General features: G+C 42.7%; 1 protein-coding gene across 2 annotated transcripts in view; it reads right to left on the minus strand.

The window, feature by feature from the left end:
* Positions 1-510: 510 nt before the first annotated feature.
* RAVER2 (ribonucleoprotein, PTB binding 2) overlaps positions 511-21,767 on the minus strand; it is a 34,803-nt gene continuing 13,546 nt past the window's right edge. The window contains exons 3-12 of one of the 2 annotated variants that reach the window (XM_084290747.1): positions 19,388-19,857; positions 17,058-17,249; positions 15,666-15,792; positions 14,614-14,696; positions 11,058-11,162; positions 10,742-10,853; positions 9,401-9,627; positions 7,076-7,187; positions 6,556-6,701; positions 511-1,159 (exon numbers count right to left, since the gene is read on the minus strand). In XM_084290747.1, coding sequence (XP_084146873.1) covers positions 1,013-1,159; positions 6,556-6,701; positions 7,076-7,187; positions 9,401-9,627; positions 10,742-10,853; positions 11,058-11,162; positions 14,614-14,696; positions 15,666-15,792; positions 17,058-17,249; positions 19,388-19,857 — 1,721 coding nt within the window. In that variant the 3' untranslated portion in view covers positions 511-1,012. Of the gene's footprint in view, positions 1,160-6,555; positions 6,702-7,075; positions 7,188-9,400; positions 9,631-10,741; positions 10,854-11,057; positions 11,163-14,613; positions 14,697-15,665; positions 15,793-17,057; positions 17,250-19,387; positions 19,858-21,767 lie in introns of both variants that reach the window. The other variant, XM_084290746.1, reaches the window with a different exon arrangement.

Consider the following 21,767-nt stretch of genomic DNA (forward strand, 5'->3'; position numbering starts at 1 on the left):
AGACACTTGAAGAAAACAAACCACACACACAAAAAAGGATGGAGAGCAGAAAGGCAGGATTGAAGAAGTCATCTGAGCCCATGAAGAGTGCTTCTGCTCTACGTCTGGCTCATCCAGATTCAGAAACATCCAGAAAGAGTGAACTACACAGTGTATGCCTTCTTCCCCTTGTGGTTACCCCTAACAATCACCTACCACGTCCGCCTGTTTCCAGCAGCCCTACGGCCATACGGTCCTGTTGGAAGGAGATTTTTGGAGACTCCACAGACACTGTTTTACTCTCAGCTCCGTTCACAAACTACATTACTTACTCCAAGGAAAAGCTGTGGATTCTTTGCCTAGAAGCAGATAAAGGTTACTCCATCGTTGAGACGTCACCTATCCGAACACAATTTAGCACTTAGGCAGCACACAGCATCGCATCTTACTTAAAACAAACATTTATTGAAAACATCACAGCGACTCTAGCGATACATTTGGTATACCTCCACTCCAGGATTAAGAGGAAATATTAAAAATATAAAGGTTGTAAATGCAGAAGTCTTAATCCTGGGATAAGTAAGCTTGAAAAAAAAAACCCACATTCTGAGTTAAAAAAATAAGAAAAAAATTACTATTAAGACTTTGTCTTTTAAATTCCTCAGCGTGAGGACTAGAGAAAGGACCATCACTCCCTCCTCAGTATTTTTATTGCTTTCAGCTGATAAGCTACCAACAATTACCAAGTTACTTCTCTTGGTCAGTTTCAGCCCACTGTTCATTTCAGTGGTAGACACAACTGGAAACACCATTCCATCCCTTCACAAGGCAAGGCAGATTACGGAGAAATGGCTACCGTCAGATCGATACGTACAGGTTACTTGGCGAATTTGCCCATTACACAGCGTTGTTCCTCTTGGGATTATTTATAACCCACGCAGAAAGAAATTTGTCTGAAGTTAAGGCAGCAATAAATAGGAGAGGTATGAGAAGCCTGCCTTCGCACGCCGAGGCAGGGCGGGTTAGTTAGGTCTCAATAAACGCGTTTCTTTTTCAGAGAGGATTCTGTGTAACGCATGGCTGAGCCCTGAGCTTGCTGGCCAATGTACTCCACCGGGCCAGGTTCTGGGGAGGAAATGAGGTACGAAGAGCCTCGCTTCTCACTTCTCGAGGGAGCCACCTAAGGGCAAGAAGAAAATAAGTTGACACATGATCCAGAGCAACAGCGTCAATAAATAAAGCTCCAGTCTGTGAATTACCACGGACCAGGAGCCAACAACCAACTCCGAATGCCCGGCTCCTGCTTTACAGCCCAGCTATACACAGCGCATGAGTCAGTGGTTGTGCCCTTTCCCTAAAAAAACAACCATAAATGCACCGGTGCCCTGCCGTGCATGCATTTTTGTGAGGGCAAGGGGCTGGCTGGGCCAGGTGGCCGTGCTCCACCACACGCGTGCATGAAGCAGCAGCTCGGTGGCCATGCTGTCAGCCTGCGGCGTCATGGCAGCTCCAGGCGCGGTCACCCTCTCAAGCAGGTCCCCAGTGGGCCACCCGGTGCTCCTCTTGCTTTTCCTGAAGAGCTGAACGGGTCACCCTGTCCTGGCACAGCTCTCGTTGCACGCAGGGCTTTTAAGGACTCGTTTCCTGGCCGTGCCAAAGCGTCTTCGTGTTGGGGATCATGGGCGGCCAGCTGCCGCTTGCAGGCATGGATTTACACGTGGTACCGACGTGAAGGCCAGAGCAGTAAAGCTGTGTTTCATCAAAACTTCAGCAAAATGCCTCACACCCATACACAGGAAGTCCTGGCGACCCCGAACAGGGTTTCTGGTGAGGGCACAGCTCCCCTAATCCTGCCGCAGTGCCCTGCAACAGGGGCACCCCAGGGGCACGCGAGGCTCATGTTCAGTTCCCCTTTGGGAGGCATCAGAGCAGGGAATTACAAAATCCACAGCACCTACAGCAACAGAAGCTACAGAGAGAGCTCACCACCCTCATCGGTGCGCGGTAACCACTTCTCTCTTCCCCCAGCGTGTCCCTAATTTCATTACCAGTCGGCTCAGATGCTCCCCTTGCTCTCCAAGCCTGCCCTATCTGCCCTAGCAGCACTGTGCCCTGACCCGCTCGCATCCCTGTCCACCCCAGCGAGCAGTCTGCCTTCAGCCTGGCTCCTGGATCAGATGATTGGGGTTTGGCTCTCGTTGGGATGAATATTTTAGGAACTGTAACACGCTACGCAAACCGGGAAACTCATTCCTTTATCAAAGGAACAGCCAGGCTGACCGAGTGCCTCCAAGCCAAACATTCCCCAACAAACCTCTGAGGCTCCCCTTACTAGGTCACAGCGGCAGCTCGAGTTACCCTTTGCAAAGGTCCAGCTCCATTTTGGAGAGCGCTTGTCATTATCACAAACAGGAATTTGCTCGAGGAAAGGCTCCGGTTTTCCCCCTTCCTCTCTCCTGTGCTTTCAGCAGCTGCGGGGCCGCCGGCCACGAGCTCTGCCCCTGCTCATGGTGCTGTGGTTCCTACAAAGCTCGGCCCCGCAGCTCAGAGCAGAGGGAGGAAAACACATCGCAGGGCTGAGGAGAGAAAATGCAAAAAGCACAGCGGGCCCCTCAGCCTGCCCTCCTCGCTGAGGTTTCTCTTTTAGCTCTAGGAATGAGCGCAGTGCCTGGCGTTAAGGCAAATGCTGCTGCATTCTCCAGTTTCCAGTCGTGGCAGAGCTGCCGGGGAGCTCAGAGCACGGCCTTCACAGCACGCAGACGGAGGCTGCACACACTCCGGCCTTGCTCACCTTTATCCCCAAACACCTCAAAGCCAGGTCCAGCCAAGGCCTCGTCTGCTACCCAGCTGTGAATTCCTACAGCTGCCTGCTCCTGGTGCATCTCCTCCAAAAAAAAAAAGGGGAATCTCATGCCAAGCCTGAGATGGCTGAGAGTCTTTAATGCCAGGGCACCACGTGCTGACCCTGCCACCCCCACGGGGATTTGCCACCACTCGGGACCTGTGCTCAGACTGCTGACGGCTTCTGACCCATCCTGCTGAACCAGCCTCCAGTCGGTCTCAACCCTACAGCCTCCTCGAAGCTGGTCCTCACCCCCCCATTGCCTTTCCTCACCCCTCAGCAGTTTTATCGATGGAAACCAGGTGTCTGCTGGGTCCAGCACTGCTCTGCTCATGGGGTCTGACAGAGGCAGGCTGCATCTGACACGTTACATACTTCAAGTGCAGGCTATTTTACCATGTTTTCCCTCCCAGGGTGCGATTCACACTATTACGGAGCGCTGCCATAACCTCATCACTCCACTCCACCGCTTCCACCCCAGGGGCACTCTGCAAAACACGGCCCTGTCTGCACAAAAGAAAAGCCCAGACAAAAAAAAAAAAAACAGACAAAAACCATCTGACAACAGCAGGAACCCTCCTCACCCTCTGTCGCCTCCTATTTCACCTACCTACTTCAAGGCACCTCTGCAGGTCTGTCCTCACGGATACGATCTATCCCAGGAGTTTGTTGAGAAATGTCCGAGCTGTCCCTGCCCGTGGGTTTTGGTGCCTGGTGGGCACTGATCCTTCGGGTGCCAGAGGCTCCGAAGGGATCTGCCCCCCTCAGATTTCACCCATCACATCCACCAGGAGCCGCGTGTGCTCCCGAGCTACTCTGGATCCTGCCTTAGTTTGTCACGGGTCCGAAGTCTACAAAAAGCATTTTATTTTTCCTGTTGAGGCTGGGGAAAGGACTGGGCACAGCTGGGCCTCCCAAACCCTCTCGTTTACCGCTTATCCACTTGGTGGCAGCATGAGACAGAGAGGAACGCCTCCACTGCATCTGCAACTGCTCTGCTCGGGATCTCCTCTCACCTTATTTAATGGGTTTTGTGGAGGAAGCTGCGAGCTGCCTGGCTGGTATGATCCCTGGGCTCCAGTGTAAAATGTAGGCATGACCTGCAAGCAGGTACTGTAGGCTGGGTAAGATCCACCTGAAGATTCCTAAATGCAGAATGGGACCCGCGATAAACCAGCACGTGAAGGAAAATAGGGTCAGGCATTCATGTTCACTCGATACAGCAACGAGCACTCAGCAGGTAGAAAAACATCTGAGTCCCACTCTGCTGCTGAAAACACGAGTGCACAATTCACAGCAGCTCAGGCATGCAGCAAAACGGAGGATTTCTTTTTTTTTTTTTTTTTTTTTTTACTTTACATAATTCCCTTTTTTTCAAAAAAAAGTGTCCTCATTGCTCACACAAACCTAGGGCTATAAAATGGCCTGGGGCAGGCCTTCAACAGCCACCCCGAAAAATAACGTGACGGTGTCCTGTTTCTTGGTAGAGTATTTTAATATCCCCCTGAAGGGAGCAGGTAACTTCAGATGGAGGGATTTAAGGATCCTGGAGCATGGATCCTGGAGGGTGGCTGTGCTGGGACACCCTGCGGAGGGAGCGGGGCAGGGCTGCCCTCCTGGTACCAACACGTGCAGCGGTGTCTGCAGTCCTAAAGCACCCGTAGGGCTGATGGAGAAACAGCCCACGGAGACACGAAGAAAATAAAATTCGTTCTCACCTCAGAGGCTTCATTTTCAAATTCATCGACTCTTGCCTGGGTAGAGTTATATGCCTGAGCATAATGCTGATACCACTGCTGAGCAGCCTCCTATAAAGGAGGAAAAAACCTCTTCCCATTAGCTGTCTACTAAGATCCCCTTAAATTAAAACAATTTTTATATGACCTCAAGGGACATAAGAATAAATTAAAAGCAAAGCTCTCAAAGAAGCTTAAAAACGGGGTTAATATCAACAATAAAACTCAAACCAAATATTTAAAACTGCATTAAGTGAGTAAAAGATACCCAAGTCCTTGGTCATTGCTGTGACACGGGAGGAACGGACAGCACAAATGGAGGTGAGTGATGGCAAGAGGCATCTCTGCAGCGCAGTGACACCACTGGAGCTCTTCATGCCTCTACTACTGAAGGTGATGCTAAGTACTCCAACATTGCAATACCACTAACCTTTTTTTGACAGCACACTTCAAGGATTTGGGGATGCAAACTCCCTCCAGGAAGCACCAAAATGAACTTAAAGCCAACAATCAGGCAACAAAAATATTCGAGATGACGTTGGTGCTTGCATGATACACACAACTGCCCGCGGGTCACCTCTGCTGCTCCTCCGACCCACACTTGTCACCAGACCCGATCTCAGTGGGAGCCTGGCCCACACCAAAGGTCCCCACTGCAGCCAACGCCACGCAGTGGCCCTGTCCCTGCCAGCCCTCCTGGCTGAGGGGACACCCTCCTAACACAGAGCAACCCCGTGCCCACCTGCACACCTGCTCTCTGTCCTCCAGACCCCACCGAGCCTCACAGCAGCCCTGCTCTACCCCCACAAGTCCTGGGGCAAGGCAGGGATCCTCACCACCAGCCTGGGAGGGCAGAGGGGAGCACAGCGTGTGTTTCTGTCTGCCTGCTGTAGGATGAGAGATCAGGAGACTCTGGGGAAGAGGGAACACTGGGACAGGGCAGGAGGAGAGCTAAGCACGGTCAGGATGGGTGTCTCAGAGCACACCCACGAATTTTTACTACAGGTCCAGTTCTCGTATTTGTTTTGTGTGCAACTGCATTTCTACACTGACTGCTGATGGCTAACAGAAGTACAGAAATGTTTCACAACATGTCCCAATGTCTGTGAAAACCTTCTGGAGGATCTTGAGGAGACTCGGGGGGATCTCCCTGTGCCCACCAGCACCTGACGGAGGTGCAGGGAGGACAGGGCCAGGCTCTGCTCTGTGGTGCCAGGACAGGAGGCCCTGGCCCTGCTCGGGGGGGCCCTGCTGTGATTCTGTATTGCTTTCTGTATTACCACAATTCTCCGGACCAGGGGCAGCCCATCACCTTCATGGCCGTGCTCTGACCAGCAAATGGTACACACGGTGAAGAAATCCCAAGCAGTGAATCCAGCTGGCAGAGGCTATGCAAATTCCCAAAGCTACACAGGAACTTCTGGTACACAGAACACACTCTGCTCTGGGATCTAGCCAAAGCTCAAGAAAACTTTAAAACTGTCTTGGGAAGGGAAAGAGAAAAACTTCGTGGTTTTGAAGAGAGACAAAAGCCAAGCTGGAATGTACAAGAGAATCATTATTTCAGCTGACTCAACTGAATTCAGGTTCAGAGGAAGCAATTTTCCAATAGTGATGACCCCACAGCAGGGAACGCACCACGGCTTTTTGTCAGTGACATCAGGTAAACAGGTGGAGCACAAGCTCCACCTGTTCTGTACCACTGAAAGAGATGAGCTACCAGCGAAGAGGACTTTCAAGGTTCAATCTAAAGAAAAGAGTGGTGTTTGGTTGTAGCAGAGCCTAGGACTCCTTAAGAGAAGTTTGTGATGTTGGGCAATGCTGTTCAACTGCATGCAGGGCTATCAGCCCACGCATACCAACAGGTGCATCAAAGGTACAGAGGGAAAACAAGGAGCAACTCAGGCAGGGATCTCTGAGCAGCCTGACAACAATCCTGCTACCAGAGCTCTGAGTGACAAACCAGTCTTCAAAACAAAGTGCTGCAAAACGACGTACCTGTGTGTACTCTCCATGCTGCTGGGAGTAATTAAAATAACCTTCCATCCCGTGTTGTGATGTAGCTCCCTGAGAAACAGCAGCATCCACGATGGTGTTCGGAAGTCCGGTCTGCTGTGGTGGATTGGAGGCTTTGCTGGCAATTGCTGTGTGTAACGTAATGAATACACACAGTTCACTTAAATTCCATAAATTAGGTTGCACTAATGTAATAGCAATATCCTGGGATGACAACAGAAGTTTGCTAATTCAGATTAGGCTGTGCTTAAAACTGAGCTACAAATAACTGAAAGGATTTCTGTAAGTCTATCTACATCAAGCTAGCCCATCAGCTCTGAAAATCTACCCTTCTCACATAAAATACTAGCCATGAGGATACTACATTGTAATTTTAAGACAGAATTCAATATTTGCTTTGAGATAAATGCTGTGGTCACTGGAATTACCTGCTGAACAGAAAAATGATTTGTACATTTGGATTGAGGAAATTTTCAGCTAAAAGTGATGAATGTTTGCTTACCTGGAAGACATATACCAGGCAACACACTTGCCAAATTCAAGTAGGGGTTGGTACTAAGACGTATTTCTTTTGGCGGTTCTCCTAGTAGTGAAGTCTGTTTTTTCAAAGGAGTCTGTGAAATAATTGGACAGATCAGTGCATTATGTTCATACAGCATTTGTGGAAATAAGATAAGTATCTCCGCATGATTTTGAAAAAAGTCTAGCCCTCTGAAATGTAACAGGACAAACTTTTAAAATAAATACTGGGGACAACTATCTAGACACATTGCCTACACTTTCTTTGACAAATGATTTTGTAGGAATGTTTCTCTTTAAACTGTAAGCTACTGAAGGATATTAACAACAAGAAAACCTTTTACATTGAAGTAAATGCAGAATAACCACCATAATGCCTCCAGATGCAGGTAGTCAGCATTTTGTACATGGCCAGGACAAAAACAACTCTAGTCCCCCAGACACAAGCAAATGAAGGGACAAATGAACCCTGGCCTGGAGAGATGACACCATCTGTGATCTGCCATTATAACACATCTTACCAATCACTCTATTTATAAACCCTTACTTAAAAGAGGAAAATGTTTATGAGTGGAAATGAAGCATCAGAACTGACTCACTTCTCCAAACCACCAGAGTGTTTTCCTATGAGGGACTAGGAAGGGTACACTACCCGCTTATGCCCCCTTGACAGGGAAGAGCTCTCTGTGGAAGAGAAGAAAATCTGTAGCTATAGACAGAGTGTAATGGGAGAGAAAAGCAAAGCTCATTCCAAGGGAAAAATCATTGCCAACAGCTGCTGGTTTCAATAACCGAGTGGCTGGGTAAGACAAAACATTACATTACGCGTATGAGCAAGAGATTTATGCACAGCATTAGAAAAAACACCAGAAATACAGAGGAAATAAGTAGCTATGGCAAGTTACATAGCTTGTCTGAAATAACAGAGCTCAAAGATGTTTACAAAGCATTCTACTCTACGTTTAGTCTGCTCGTTTTTTCTAAGTCCATTAAAGAAAAACTCCATTACTTTAATGGATTAATGCTATTTGCAGTAAAATAGCATTAAATCATCAACTTTTCAAAAACTGTGAGCATGGTTTTTGAAGACAAAAAACTTCAGAGTGCTGAAATCCTTTCTCTCGATGCAAGAACAGGCATTTGAGATAGTAAGACAGCACGACTGTTCAGTATCAGGACAGGGCTTGTGGATGTCTTGCAAAGGAAGTGATTTTTGCTAATTGGGACATCTGTCTACTGCTGCAGAAGAGGAGACAATTAAAACATCTGCCAGGATTTCCGAGAAGAACTTTTCCTGATAAATAACATAGGTATTCATAGAAATAAATGGAGTATCTAGACTTCTCATGGTTTAATTACATTCCCTTTTAACTAAATGAAATGCAGAAATAAAACACTGATTTTATATATTTATACACAAACACAGTGTGTATTTTATTCAAATGTATCTACCCATAGGTAAAATCCCACTTCATTACAGTGAGAAGTGATTTAAGAAGCATACTTTCTAAAGTAGAATCAAAGGTGTCTAACAAACACAGACACCACTGCTGTGTATAATCTGATCACTTCAGGTGCTCCAAAAACATGCAGGGAAAACTCAGATCTGATACCAATTAATTAAGAACTTGTCAAAGTACTTCTGCATATTATTAAAAAAAAAAAAAAAAAAAAAAAGTAAACGCATAGATCAAATTCTGTTAGCGACAGGACATGCTGAAAAAACGTCAATAGATCATTTTAGTCCAACTTTAATCCCATCCCATTCCCCTCCTGCCTTCATGGGAATAAATATGAAAACTGATTTTAGACTAAGAAAATGTCAGCTATGCCTAAGTGTGTACAGATTAAAAGTGGAGAATTTACACACACACAACATGCACCATCTGGAAGCCCAAAGGCCCTATGTACCAGCAGAATTGCTCCTGATTAGTCATGTCATTCAACCACAAGTTCAATTTTCAGTCTTTAAAAGGGACACTGCCCTTGAGATAATTTCATCATCAAATACTATGAGGCATGCACAGGGGAAAAAAAAGCCCTCTAGCACTGTAAAAGATTCCTTTGTTAATTCATTTGGACCACCAAAGAGCATTATTGTTCTCTCTATAATTCATAACTGAAATGACCTTAAAATGTCTCATGAATGATCCTGTGATCTAACAAATTTTAGTGAAGAAACACAATAAGCAGTCGCAGTTAACTCTAAAGGTTATTCAAAACCAAACAAACAAACAAACCCCCACGCAAGAAAAAACCATGAAAAGTACCACAAGAAAAGGAACCGATTACATTCAGTATTCCTTACCCCCAAACTTGTATCAGTGCTTTTGAGTTGATTTTGCTGTTTGGCATGACCAGCCCGCAAGGCTCCCGCAGGAAGATTTGTTAAGGTCTGATGATAAGGCTGTGATCCTGAGACAACCGCTTCGGTAGTTGATTGTTTCTCTGGAGCGTTATTTTGCCCTGGTAGAGCTTGTCCAACAATGTGCTGATTCGGAAAGAATGGCAACATGCCCATCCCTGCTGCTGCTGCTGCTGTTTGAATTGTAGGCAGATTAGATGCTGCAGTCAACCATAAATGGAGAAACTTTTCTGTTAGACAAGATTTATCAGTACATTTTGTTTGTGGTTTTTAAGTGATGCAAAAAACACTTAGAGATCTATTTTACAGCTGTACAAGAACACCGACTTCTGATGATAGTTTTTGTTCTTTTACCATCCTAGGAGCAAACTTTGTTTAAAGGTAATTCTATAAAAGAAAACTATAAAAGAAATTTACTTTCAAAAAACCTCTGAACAACATCTTTAGAGGGTCCTGTGCTGGAAAGCTGGGAAAACCCCTGACTTCAATTTGCGTTAGTAAAATTCTTTACAAACTAAACAGTTAGAAAGTATCCTCTACAATTAAAATCTAGACATTCAGAACAGGTTTCTTTTTTTTTTTTTTCCCCCACAAGAAAGGTTTTCCTTGCTACTGGCTACTACCATTAACTTAACTGCATGTGGAACTGCTGAATACACATCTCTGTGGAGGAAAGAAGAAAGATGCTCTAAGCAGTATCGCGGCTCATCTTGCTTCATAGAAATTGAGGGCATCACTGACACAAGAATTTGCATTCAAAATTGGTATCTGTCACAGACCAGATATTAAAGCTTAATAAACTGAATGCTAAGAAACTGTTTTTTCCAGTACTTCTCCAGCTACTCAGATTTATCTTCGTTGAAGTAACAAACCCCAAAATTGTGATCCTAAATATAACATATTCCACATGTACTAGCATGGCAGTAACTGAGCAAGCAGAGTTTTAAAAACACCTGCAAATATTCAACAAACGGCACAGAGTGCTTTTTCTTCCTTGAGTATGAGGTGAGAGAAGTCAGGCACAACAAAGCAAGGCATGTCAAGTTCGAATGGCAGTAGCAGCCTGCTAGATCAGCAGGCTATAGCCAGTTATATAGCTATACGCCTCGTTAACTTGCCTAACTATATAGCTACATGACTTGCTTTATTGTCTAGCTCTATGCCTACCTTCCTGTGCAGTAACAAGGTTCAAACACATTATTGCTTTTGGTAAAGTGGGAGAAAGTAAGGTGTTTAATTTCAAGGCATTTTTACTGATTTGGTATGAAATAAAATGTCATTTACACTTAAGAGCTTCTCCACGGGTTCCCATGCCTGAAGTCACTGATGGCATTACTCCTATTCCCAGTACTGTCTGGAGTAGCATTGTTGGAGGTTCTCCCAGCAAACCCGGTTTCTATAAGGAAAAATAGAAAACCATGTAAATTATTAACATGTCTGTAGCTATTTCTTACAACTTTCACATTCAGTTACTTTTTACATATGCTAAATAGTTAAATTATACCAGATGAAAAAAAAAAAAACAAAACACACCACCACACAATTATTTATCAGTTCTAAGAACATCCAAAGACAGCCAAAATTAAAGTGATGACCTTACACTATTGGCCTGGACATTTTCAATCTTCATCAGTTGCTGCTGTGGCAATGGCAGGTGAGCAGGGCTCTGCAGCAGTAAGTTAGATGCACTGCCCAGAACTGAACTCTGAAATTAATAAAAAGAAGTGTCAGCTGACAGTCATGGAAAACAATATATTCTTGAAACATTTTCAGATGATACTGCTTACAGAAATTTAAACTAGTTTCTGAATTAATACAACAAAGGAACATATCTATTTCTTCCACATAATTAAATTCCTGATTCATTCACAGCAAGTGACTTTAAGTTCTTTCAACCTCTTTCTCCCAGCTATTTTTTTCACCTCACAACCACAAATATGTTTTCTGACGGCTTTTAAAGGATCAAGAGTATAGTCCAAATATAATCCAGACTCCACTGAAGCCCCTGTGTCTAAGCCAACAGGGAAAGTTAGATGTGTTTGAAGCCTCTGCAGACAGACTAGGCCAGGCAGAGATATGGGAGTTACCTACATTGTGCCAGTAAGAAAGATGAGACACAAGGACTTCAGTGGATTATGAGCTGTATGAATAAGGACTTCATTGTTTGTTAATGTTTGCATTGTGTCTTGCATTGCATTTATAATACATAATCTCTGTCAAACATCTACACAGTTTCCAGGACTGTTATAACTGGCAGGGACTCTCAACCCTTGCTTTGCAGTTGCCAAACAGTATCATTACTTTCAAAGAGGAATATCCACATATGTTTTTATCCCCCCTTCTATTTGGAATTATCTACATGAACCTCTCTTCCAGAAACATTAAAAAGCTGACAATTTGTTGGCACCGTGATTTATAAAGTCTTCCAAATACTAATAGTTTTCAACCAAAGTTTCTGGACCATCGGTTGCCATCACAACTGAGACACTTCATCAACAACCTTGGGGGCACCGTGGTCAGACTCTGCCACTGGTATATTCAGCAATCTGTGCTCGGGCTTAAAAGAAGACTTACGTCCACTCTGTATCACAAAAGCACGTTGTAATTCATGCAGCTGAACACAGGCTTGAAACCGTTTTTCTGGCAGCAGCTCCTGAGAGTGATTTGCCAGACAAAAAATGAGTTGCTCTACAAAAATTCTTGTACAGCAGTACATCAAATCACAACCAGTAGAGCCTTCCTTGTGGTTTGAAACTTCCTATACATGAAAGGTCACCAAAGCCAGGTAAAGAAGCTAAAAAGATGGCAGCTCTCAGGATGTATGGCTTTGCAGATCTTGCGTTCCCCTGCAACACGCCTCACACATATTTTCATGCCTAAGTATCTCTGTGTGGTAGGGTCAAATTCATAAGGGTAAACCCTCTCTAGGCCTTTAACGTGGTATTTTCTTAAACAAATTCCTTCAGAGCTTTTCTAACTCTTTAAAACCTAACACAATACACCAAATCAGAGTGTCACACAAAATCTGATGAGCTACAGTGCTGGATCCTGGACTCAGAAACATGCAGCCTAACACGAAGGGCCATATATACATCAGTTGTGCCTCTGCTGTTTTAATCGTATTAGCAATTTCCAGTAGAAATTAGCCATGGCTGTTTATTGTCACTAATGCACGTTCTTTCTAAACTTCATTATATCAATAAGGAGAATATGCAAAAGTTCAACTGCAAAACTTTCAGAAATAAAAGACTGGAAAACCAGACTGGTTAGATTCCTCAGAAGAAAGTCTCTGGGTTAATAAAGACTTAGTAAATAGCTGGATGACTCAGGAAAACATCACTACGGCAGCTCAAAACGCATTGTATTGGCACATGATAATTGTAACTAAGAGAAATTAAAAGAAAAAAAGTTAAAAGTCATGCTACTTCCAGAGCTGAAAGAGTACTGGATGAATAACCACTTGTTCAAATTTTTCTCTGTTGATTGTTTTTTTTTTAATCAGTTATTTCATAATGTTGTGGCACAGTTATGCTAAAAATATTGTTTATACTCATTAAATTACTTTACAAATCTTTGAACATAAAGCAGCAAAAACAAGACACACAGGAAGCTGAATCAGCGTGTGACTGAGGAGGTGGTGGGGAGAGTTAAGCCAAGACACTGTTTGTTCTTGAATGCTCTATACTGAATTTCGGGACAGTAACAGCAGTGACCTGGTTCTCTGGCTTCAGAGAATACTCTGAAATAAGTCACTGAATAACAGAAAAATGTGCCTAATAGAAGGATCTGGGATAATCAAATCACTGTCAGTAAAATTCAGGTTATTAGATCAGGTTTGGAGCTAATTAAGTGACAGGAGGCTCCCTGGAAGTGAATTAGACAAGTAAGTCCATCCAAAAAGAAAGAACTAAGTTGTTTGGCTACAGTACTCTAAGCCAAAAACATTGGATCATCATCAATCACAGTTAGCTGTGTAGAACATGCCTCTCTCCAGCTGTGATTAGAAAACATTCACATTGCCTTCCAAGGAAGCATAGATTCTCCAAGAGAGAGCCCCAGCAACTAAATATACCAATTGAAAATGTCATTTAAATACAAGAAGTATAAGCAAATGATGATATTTTTTTTTTCATTGCACAGGACAAAAGCAATTCATTTGATGGGGGAAAATTAAATAACTTATTTCACATTCATAATGGATATATTCACCCTGCGGTTTTTTAGCACAGAAGAAACAGAAAAGCTAAATATACTTAATATAATGAGTAACTCTGTATTTTAATTTAGTCTTTTTAAAGATCTATTAAGTCTGTGTTTGCCAAAAGAACAGCACAAACAAGAACTAATAACGAAGTGGATTTTTAAATGGGAATTTCTGAAACATCAGAAATAGTAAGTCAAAACAATTGACTAGTCCCTCAAGAACACTTAGGAATATCCCCCTCTGTTAACATTAATTACACATTTTGGCTCCTGGCAGAGCTGGAGAAATCTCTGACAGAACCTCGACATAAGGTGGAAGCTACACTGGCCAAATGAACTGCTACGGTTATGGGCGCTATGTTAGCCTGTTCTCACTACTTTCTAGGACAAGTTCATGCCCAATATCCCTTATAGGAGCTTTCAGAAATTCCGGAGTCCATATGGAAGTCCCATCAACTTTACACCGAATTACAGATACTCTGAGAACACCTGAAGCAGCCTGTAGCCCTTTGTTTTGTTTTGCTTTTGTTGTTGTTTGTTCAGTTTTTTACTAAGAGCTAACATTTGCAAGTTACTATTTTTATGGCATTTATAGCACATTTTGATTCTTTCGAGCTTTAAAATGAAAACATTGACGTTAAACTTCTTGGCTTGAATAAAATAAAACAATTAAGTTTCTGTATGAAGCACATGTAAGTAGCTTGACTTTTTTTTTTTTCAGTTATTGCTACATCAGCAGGTGTTAGCAAATAAAAAGCTAGGCTAAGGTAAAATATGTCACTTGTGAATAGCAAGCAATCTCCTGCTCTTACATCACTGTAGGAACCTCATCATAGAGTGTGTTTTTTAAAAGACTGCTTTAGTAAGCTCACTTGATCTTAGTTGCAATTTTTTGAAAAATTTAAAATATCTTTCATGCTGAGATCTCCAGAAATAACTGTTTTGACACCTACCTGATGAACTTTATTCAGCTGTAGAAAAGGAGGGCCAACTGCTGTATTTATAAGGTGAGGAAAACCTGCAGTTGTTCCAAGAACTGTTTTAGAAACAAGAAAAAGTTGCAGTGACTTTATAAGTTAGGCAAGTAATGATCTTTATAATAGTTATTCTATATTTTTTAGATTTGGTATCCACAAAACTTTCCAGTATACTATGGGGCATTATAACGAAACCTTTCAATGCAGCCAGCTTTGATCTGCAATTAACAACACATTAGAGATCAAAAGTACTTTCATGGAGCTCCTCTAAAGCTGGCAGTTTAGCTCCGAGGCAGAAATGCCTGCAGCTGATTGCCAGACCAGGGCATTAGCCAAGGTGCTTTGAAACGCATAGTCACTTCCCACACAGTCTTTGTATCTTCTGATGTTATTGTAAATATGGAGAAGTGAGAAGCAATGTATTGTACTTGCAAATAAATGTATTGTATATGTAAATACTGTAGTATTTACATCACAAACTTAGCTGTCCTCCACTTGAGTCTTCAAATTATCCGTCTCCACTCCTATTCCTAATACTGTCACTATCTGGAATATGATGATTGCTTAAAACATTTATTCACATCCATCCTAATGGGATGGCAGAGAATGCTTTGGGCTAATGCTGTTCTTACTGTTGTGTACAACAATGGTAGCATACAAGAGAATAATGACTTTAAACTGGAATCAAGAGGAGACTCTCAGACTGCAAATTCAAATCCCAAATCAGATTGAAAGTTGCAATTTTAATTAAATCTGCAAAAGACATTTCATTTTAAGCCTAATTCTGAATGACACTGAGAGACCACAGAATTAATGTAAGAACATTTCTATAGCTAACACTATATTCTACCCAGACACAATAACCTATCAAATCATCTTTTTACATTGTATAAAATGTAATAAAGTATCTACACAGACACAGTGTCTACACGGATTCTGAAAGGGCATAGGTGCTTCTCTCCTTATCAGAAAGCCTTGTCTCACTAAGAACAGGGTTTCTTTATTAACCCCTTTGTAAAACAACTTACCAGGTTTAACAGCATGTCCACGCAACTGGGGCTGCAGTAGTATTTGCAACATTGCTGGATTGTTAAAACTTTTCATAATCTGCACTGCATTCGGCTCTGGGAGCAATCCTTTTCTATTGTTTCTCATCTCAAATTGAGAGATACAAAAATGTTACAAACAGGAGATAACAAAGAATGCATTTACACCCCTGGAAAAAATCTATTTCCTTGAGTAAGGAATCATAAAGATCGAAGTTCAAACATCCAAATCCCAAACCTAAACAATCAACTCCTTCCACTTTTGTTTTCTAGAGCTAACTGGCAATACCTTCCAGCACTATCTCTCCTCAGGTAATATGAGCGTTGTCCTTCTCACCCGTCTTTCTTCACCTTTACTACATTTTTACTTTCACACTTTTTCTGTTGCTCCCTAACATATTTAACAGCATCTCGATGTTTCCACCCCCTCTCCAAGATTTTTTGGAGTAGCTAAAGGCATAAATCACAGGTCAACATGGCAACTTACACATTACAAATTATTATTTTTTGGATCACAAAGAGCTGAAAGTTGTGTAACATTAACGTACATATTTTATTTTACACAAAAAAATAATGCAGTCATCTGCTTCCCTCTCCCCTGCTCCTTTTCCCTCAAATGAAACGACTAACAAACTACTCCTCCAAAACTTCAAATGTATTGTTTTCCTGAGAGGCATTTCTTTTTTTCCCTTTTAACCAAGAAAGTGTTATCAATAAAGGAGGATATGAGAGGCAGTGTTAACAACAACTCATGCTATCTTGTAATAGCACCACGCATCTCTTTTATGAAGATGTGGGCTAAAGCTCTCAGAAGTAATGAAACTGTTCTGCTTCTAGTTTTAAGACAGCTTCTTGTAACACTTATCAAATCCCATTTTCTAGGAAATAATTTGATATGACAAGTGGGTATAAAAAGCTTTCTTCTATATTGAGCATGAAATTAAACTATTTCTCCTACCTTGAAATTTATCTTAAAATTGACAAATTCTTGTCTGTTTTAAACCAAAACTAAAACTCTGTTTTAGCTCATCAAATGTCTCCACCTCAATTTCCTTTTGTTTTGAACTAGAACAACTTCTGTTGCAGAAAATTGATTTTAATGAAATCCCAAAGCTATGCAAGTGTAACTTTGTAATATCTTCTAGCCATATTTCACCCTTCCTCCTTGCAGTATACTGCCTTCTTTAGCCTAGGAAAGAGACTGAGTTAGGCTGACCAGATAAAAAACGATAACAACCAAACAAAAACCCCAAACAACTAAGGCTTCCAGAAGTTTGGCTACTTTTTGTAATGCAAAGCAGTGAATCCCTTTCACACAACATGTTGCTCAAGGTATAACAAACTCATTCTGAAAACAGATTTGCAAAATCTTACCATCCTTTGTGCTGCTATAAGTGCTGCTAACGTGCTTCTGCCTGGCGCTCCTGGAGCACAGTAGGACACCTGGATTCTCTTCCCTTTGATAATCATGCCATCGGTGACTTCTTGCACTTTCTCAGCCTGCTCTGCAGTTTCGTACTCAACCACTGCAAAGTCGCCAATACAGCTGTCTTCATCCTGAGCAAACTGAAACAACATTTCACAACACACTGAGCAAAACGGAGAATTTCAGGAACCATCTTGAAATATTTTCACCTATCCCCTGCAAAATACTTTGCTACAAGTTGACCTACTATGTTAATGCCTACCCAAATTACTATGTTTCTTTTTCAAATGTGCTAAATATAAGTATCATAGCTTCATATTAGATATGGCATGCGTGCTGTGTCTACTTGAATTACCACCTTAACTTCCATGTAATCTCATGGAGAACCTGAGTTGTGAAATATATTTAACAGTTATTTAACAAAATAAAAAGGGTGAGAAGAAGAATTTAAATACAGCTGTGTTCTACATTTTTATTTTTTTTATTTCTTTATTTTATTTTTTATTTTTTTTAATTATTTTTTTTCAGGATAAGTATTATAAACTCTTTACTGTTCAGTTTTCAAGCCTACAATAACACACATGTCATTCATCAGACTGCGTGATAGCTGTTGAAACATACAACAATGCAAATTCTACTGCTACATACTGCCTTTTAGGAGAATCTGAAGTCTGTGGCTGCATTTAGTGCCAACAGAAGATGCCAGACTGATCAATCAAGCAGACTGGAAACAGGCTTACTTGTCAAACAATGCTCTGTCCTTTGTTTGCAGCGTTTTATAACAGAATGAGCAGATTTAAATCAAACAAAAAAATGGGAGTGAAAAGGGGGGGAGTAAAGCTTAGGCAAAAATATCCACTCCCAAAATGATCAGAAATGACCCACTGACACTGGTTGTGAAGCAGAAAAGTAAAAACCTCTATAGATTTTACTGGAGAAAAATCCACAGCCTATTCCCAACAGTTTGGCTGCATAAACTTACAGTAACAACTGAAATAAAAATCTCAGAGATTTACAAGAAAAGAGAGGTTATAAAATCTTCAATGCCATTGCTAAAGACTCACCTCCAGAAAGAGCTCTACAGAACACACATATCTTGATAAATAATGCTGGGGAAGCTGAGAACAGCCTCTGGATTATCTGACAGCTGGAAGAATGCCCCAAACTATAAGACTTTAAAACATCGATGTATTTAGCTAATTAAAAAAAAAGATTAGGCAAGTGACTTCATTATAGCACGCAATACCTTATATCAGAAGAAAATAGTGGGGAGCACAGGCTGCTCACCCTAGTAAGCAGTGAAGCGAAACAGAAGTCAGATACGTTCAATCCGGGAAACAGACATGAGTACAAAATAACAAGGGATGGGCAGTTTCTGGAAAGAATTACTTGCAATTTATTCCTCTCCCCATGTACTTGGATCAAGCTAGTATAAGGATATGGTGCTGACACCAAATTACTGGGGCTCCAAAATAGCACTAAGGAAAATGTGCTGGCCTACAGGTGGATCAGGCCTTACTTGAAGCTAATCCCTAAGCAGCCTTCCCAGATACTTAAGAAAACAAAAAACAAGTGAAATCATACCCAACTGTGACTACAAACAAAGCTTTCTTTTTACTGTCTGTCTAGGTATGTTTGTCTGCAGCGCTTCTACAAGAAACATTTTGTGTGGTCTAGTATCTCACAAGCCATAAAGACAGAAAGGAAACCTTTACGCATGCAAAGGCTAGCAAGGACCCACCTCTTCTGCACCTGCAAGCTTTCCAAAAGATGCAGCACTTCTATCCCCATCAAGCCCAGTGACTCATTTTCCCCAGTTAAGGAAAAACTCATTAAATATTTGCAGAGGTTTCTTAAATGTGTTAATTTTATACATTTATTCTTCCTGATCTCCCTGAACTGTTGCACTTACAGTATTCACACGCTCTGGCTTGCTTTACTGAGCAATAAAACCATCAGCAACATTTACTTTAGAAGCTCTCTAAAATATTTCTGAAATCATTTTCCATAAAATACATGAGAAGGGGATGTGCTATAAACATTTTACTGGTGCTTAACGGGAGTGGTCTCCTGCAGAATTCCCAGATGACACGTAACAATCACTGTGAACCCAGACCAATAAAATGTTTGTACCACAACGTATTTTGCAATGCAGATGCATGTTCACTCACCACTTGAGTGGTAAATAAAAGGATAAGACAGCAAGCAGTGAAGTACACCAATACAGAAGTGTTTAAATCATGACCTTGATCTTCCAAAAGATACATATTCAACATACCTGGCAGAATACAGGTTTATACTTCAGGGAGAAAGCCTGCATCAGTTCTTTTGAATCAGTGTAGTCTTTTTGCAATTTATCCACACAAAGGCACTTGGAGTGAATAAGACTTGTGGTCAGCTGGTTCACATCCATCCACTGCGCGAAGAGAGTGCTCTCGTCTAACTGTTTCCCCAGAAGTTCCAGTCTCGCCTTCGCAGCAGAGTCCTTCTTCATATATTCCACAAAACCATAGCCCTTGGAATGGCCAGTAACCTCATTATACACCAAAAAACACCTCTCGACATTGCCATAAGCACGCACAAGTTCTTCAAACTCTTCTAACGTAAACGAAATGGGCAAATTAGTGATGCACAGCAAAGCATCCGTTGGTTGGAGTTGCACGGATATTTCTTTTCCCCGAAGAGAATACTGGTGAAATTTCCGAATCGCATTTTGAGCCTGCTCTCCATTTAACAGAGTAACAAATGCTGTAAGAGACCAAAACAAGTTACATTGCTTATTACTCTACAAATAAGCACTATAGCCCCCCTCGCCTCTAAGAAAAAACAACACCAAACCCAGCAGTAGAAGTTAGAGGAAAAATAAGAGTTTGGGATTTACTCTGAAGACACAGTACATAAAAAGAAATGCTGCAATATGCACTTAAAAATCTGAGAAATGTAGATACAAAATATACAAAACCTCACTCCTTGTAACACGACAGAATTTTAGATTGGGGAAACAAAAAGTAATTACATTTTCTACTTAGGTCAACATATCGGTGATTCAACTACATTTCTCTGAAGGCAGCATCCATACATTCTCACTAGGGATTTACCGCATCTTTTCTGCATTTTGAGTCTCTAGGATATTTCCCAAAATTGCAGAATCACAGACTGGCTGAGGCTGGAGGCCAACCCCTGCTCAAGCAGGACCACCAGAGCTGGTTGCCCATGACCATGCCCAGCCACCTTTTAAAGACATCCAAGGACAGAGGCTGAGCCACCTCTCTGGGCAGCCTGTGCACAGCACCAAAATGTTTCCTGATCTTCAGAGGAAACCCCCCCCCCCCCCGGGTTTTGCTTTGTGCCTGCTGCCTCTTGGCATATTCTTGCCATCCTCTACAGAGGATGTAACAGCCTGCAATGAATCAAGCAGATGGAAGATAATATACGGGTTTTGTTCTTGAGTCCCACTCGAGTGTGCAGCACAGGACAGCCACTGGCAAAATCTGTGGTTCACGTAAGAGGAAGAAAGATGCAAGTCTACAGCTCTGGCTGAGACATCCTCAGCACTGTCAGGCACTTGCAGACACAGGGTTGGGCACTGGACATCTTTCATACCCAAAGTGTGAAGTATCACCTCCAGACAACAAACATTTTCCTGCTGGAATTGAGCCTTCAAGCCCACAAATCTCAGCAGCAAGTACCACACGAATCTTTAAAATGTGGCAGTGGGTAGGCAGCACCTGCAGGATTTGATGCTCTTTTAACCTTTGCTGAGCTGCTGATCTTCAGACCGATCTTACAGCTGCTGAATTTCCCTCCCCAGAATTACAAGTGGCTGTTGGTTCTTGTTATACTTTTATTTTACTTTATTTTACTTTATTTTATTTAACCGCTTCTTCTGCTCAGTGGGCATGGGTCCTGGTGATGCTGTGGCTGTGTCACAGGGGACAGAATGTTGGCGGTGGCCATGTCACAGGGGGAGCCCGTGGTGCAGCCAGCCCTGGCAGCTATAAAAGGGCTGCAGCAGGCCAGTCCGGCCAGTCCGGCCGAGGAGCAGCCAGATGAGTGTGGGCTGAGGAGGGAGAGGAGAGGCCCCCCATGGCAATGATGGGCGGCCGCTCCCCTCCAGCTGTTTTTTTTATTTATTATTACAGATAGAATCCTGGAAAAGGACAGAGCAAGACCATGGCTACAGCCTTCTTCCAGCACTCCGCTGGAGACGTGTCAACATTCTACAGGAGAGATCCTTGGACTCCACGGCCACACGATAAGGAAGGTCAACACCCAGCCCCTTCCCATACTGTGCCGCTGGCACCAACCCCACTGATGCCTTGTTGCCCGTACTTGCTTCTCTCCTAGCCTCACCGCTGGACACGGACACGCGCCCATGACACGTCAACATTCTACAGGAGAGATCCTTGGACTCCATGGCCACATGCTGAGGAAGGTCAACTCCCAATCTTCCCACATTGTGCCGCTGGCACAGGCCCTGGTGATGTCAGGCCACATCACAGTGGGGCTGGTGATGGGGTGGGCCCAGGAGAGGCCTGGTATTAGACATGGCGGTTCTCTTGTTGCGCGTACTTGCTTCTCTCCTAGCCTCACCGCTGGACACGGACGTGAGCCCATGACACATCAACATTCTACAGGACAGATCCCTGGACTCCATG

Source organism: Netta rufina, assembly GCF_964035555.1.
Source record: "Netta rufina genome assembly, chromosome: 8".
In the NCBI taxonomy this organism is placed as follows: Eukaryota; Metazoa; Chordata; class Aves; order Anseriformes; family Anatidae; genus Netta; species Netta rufina.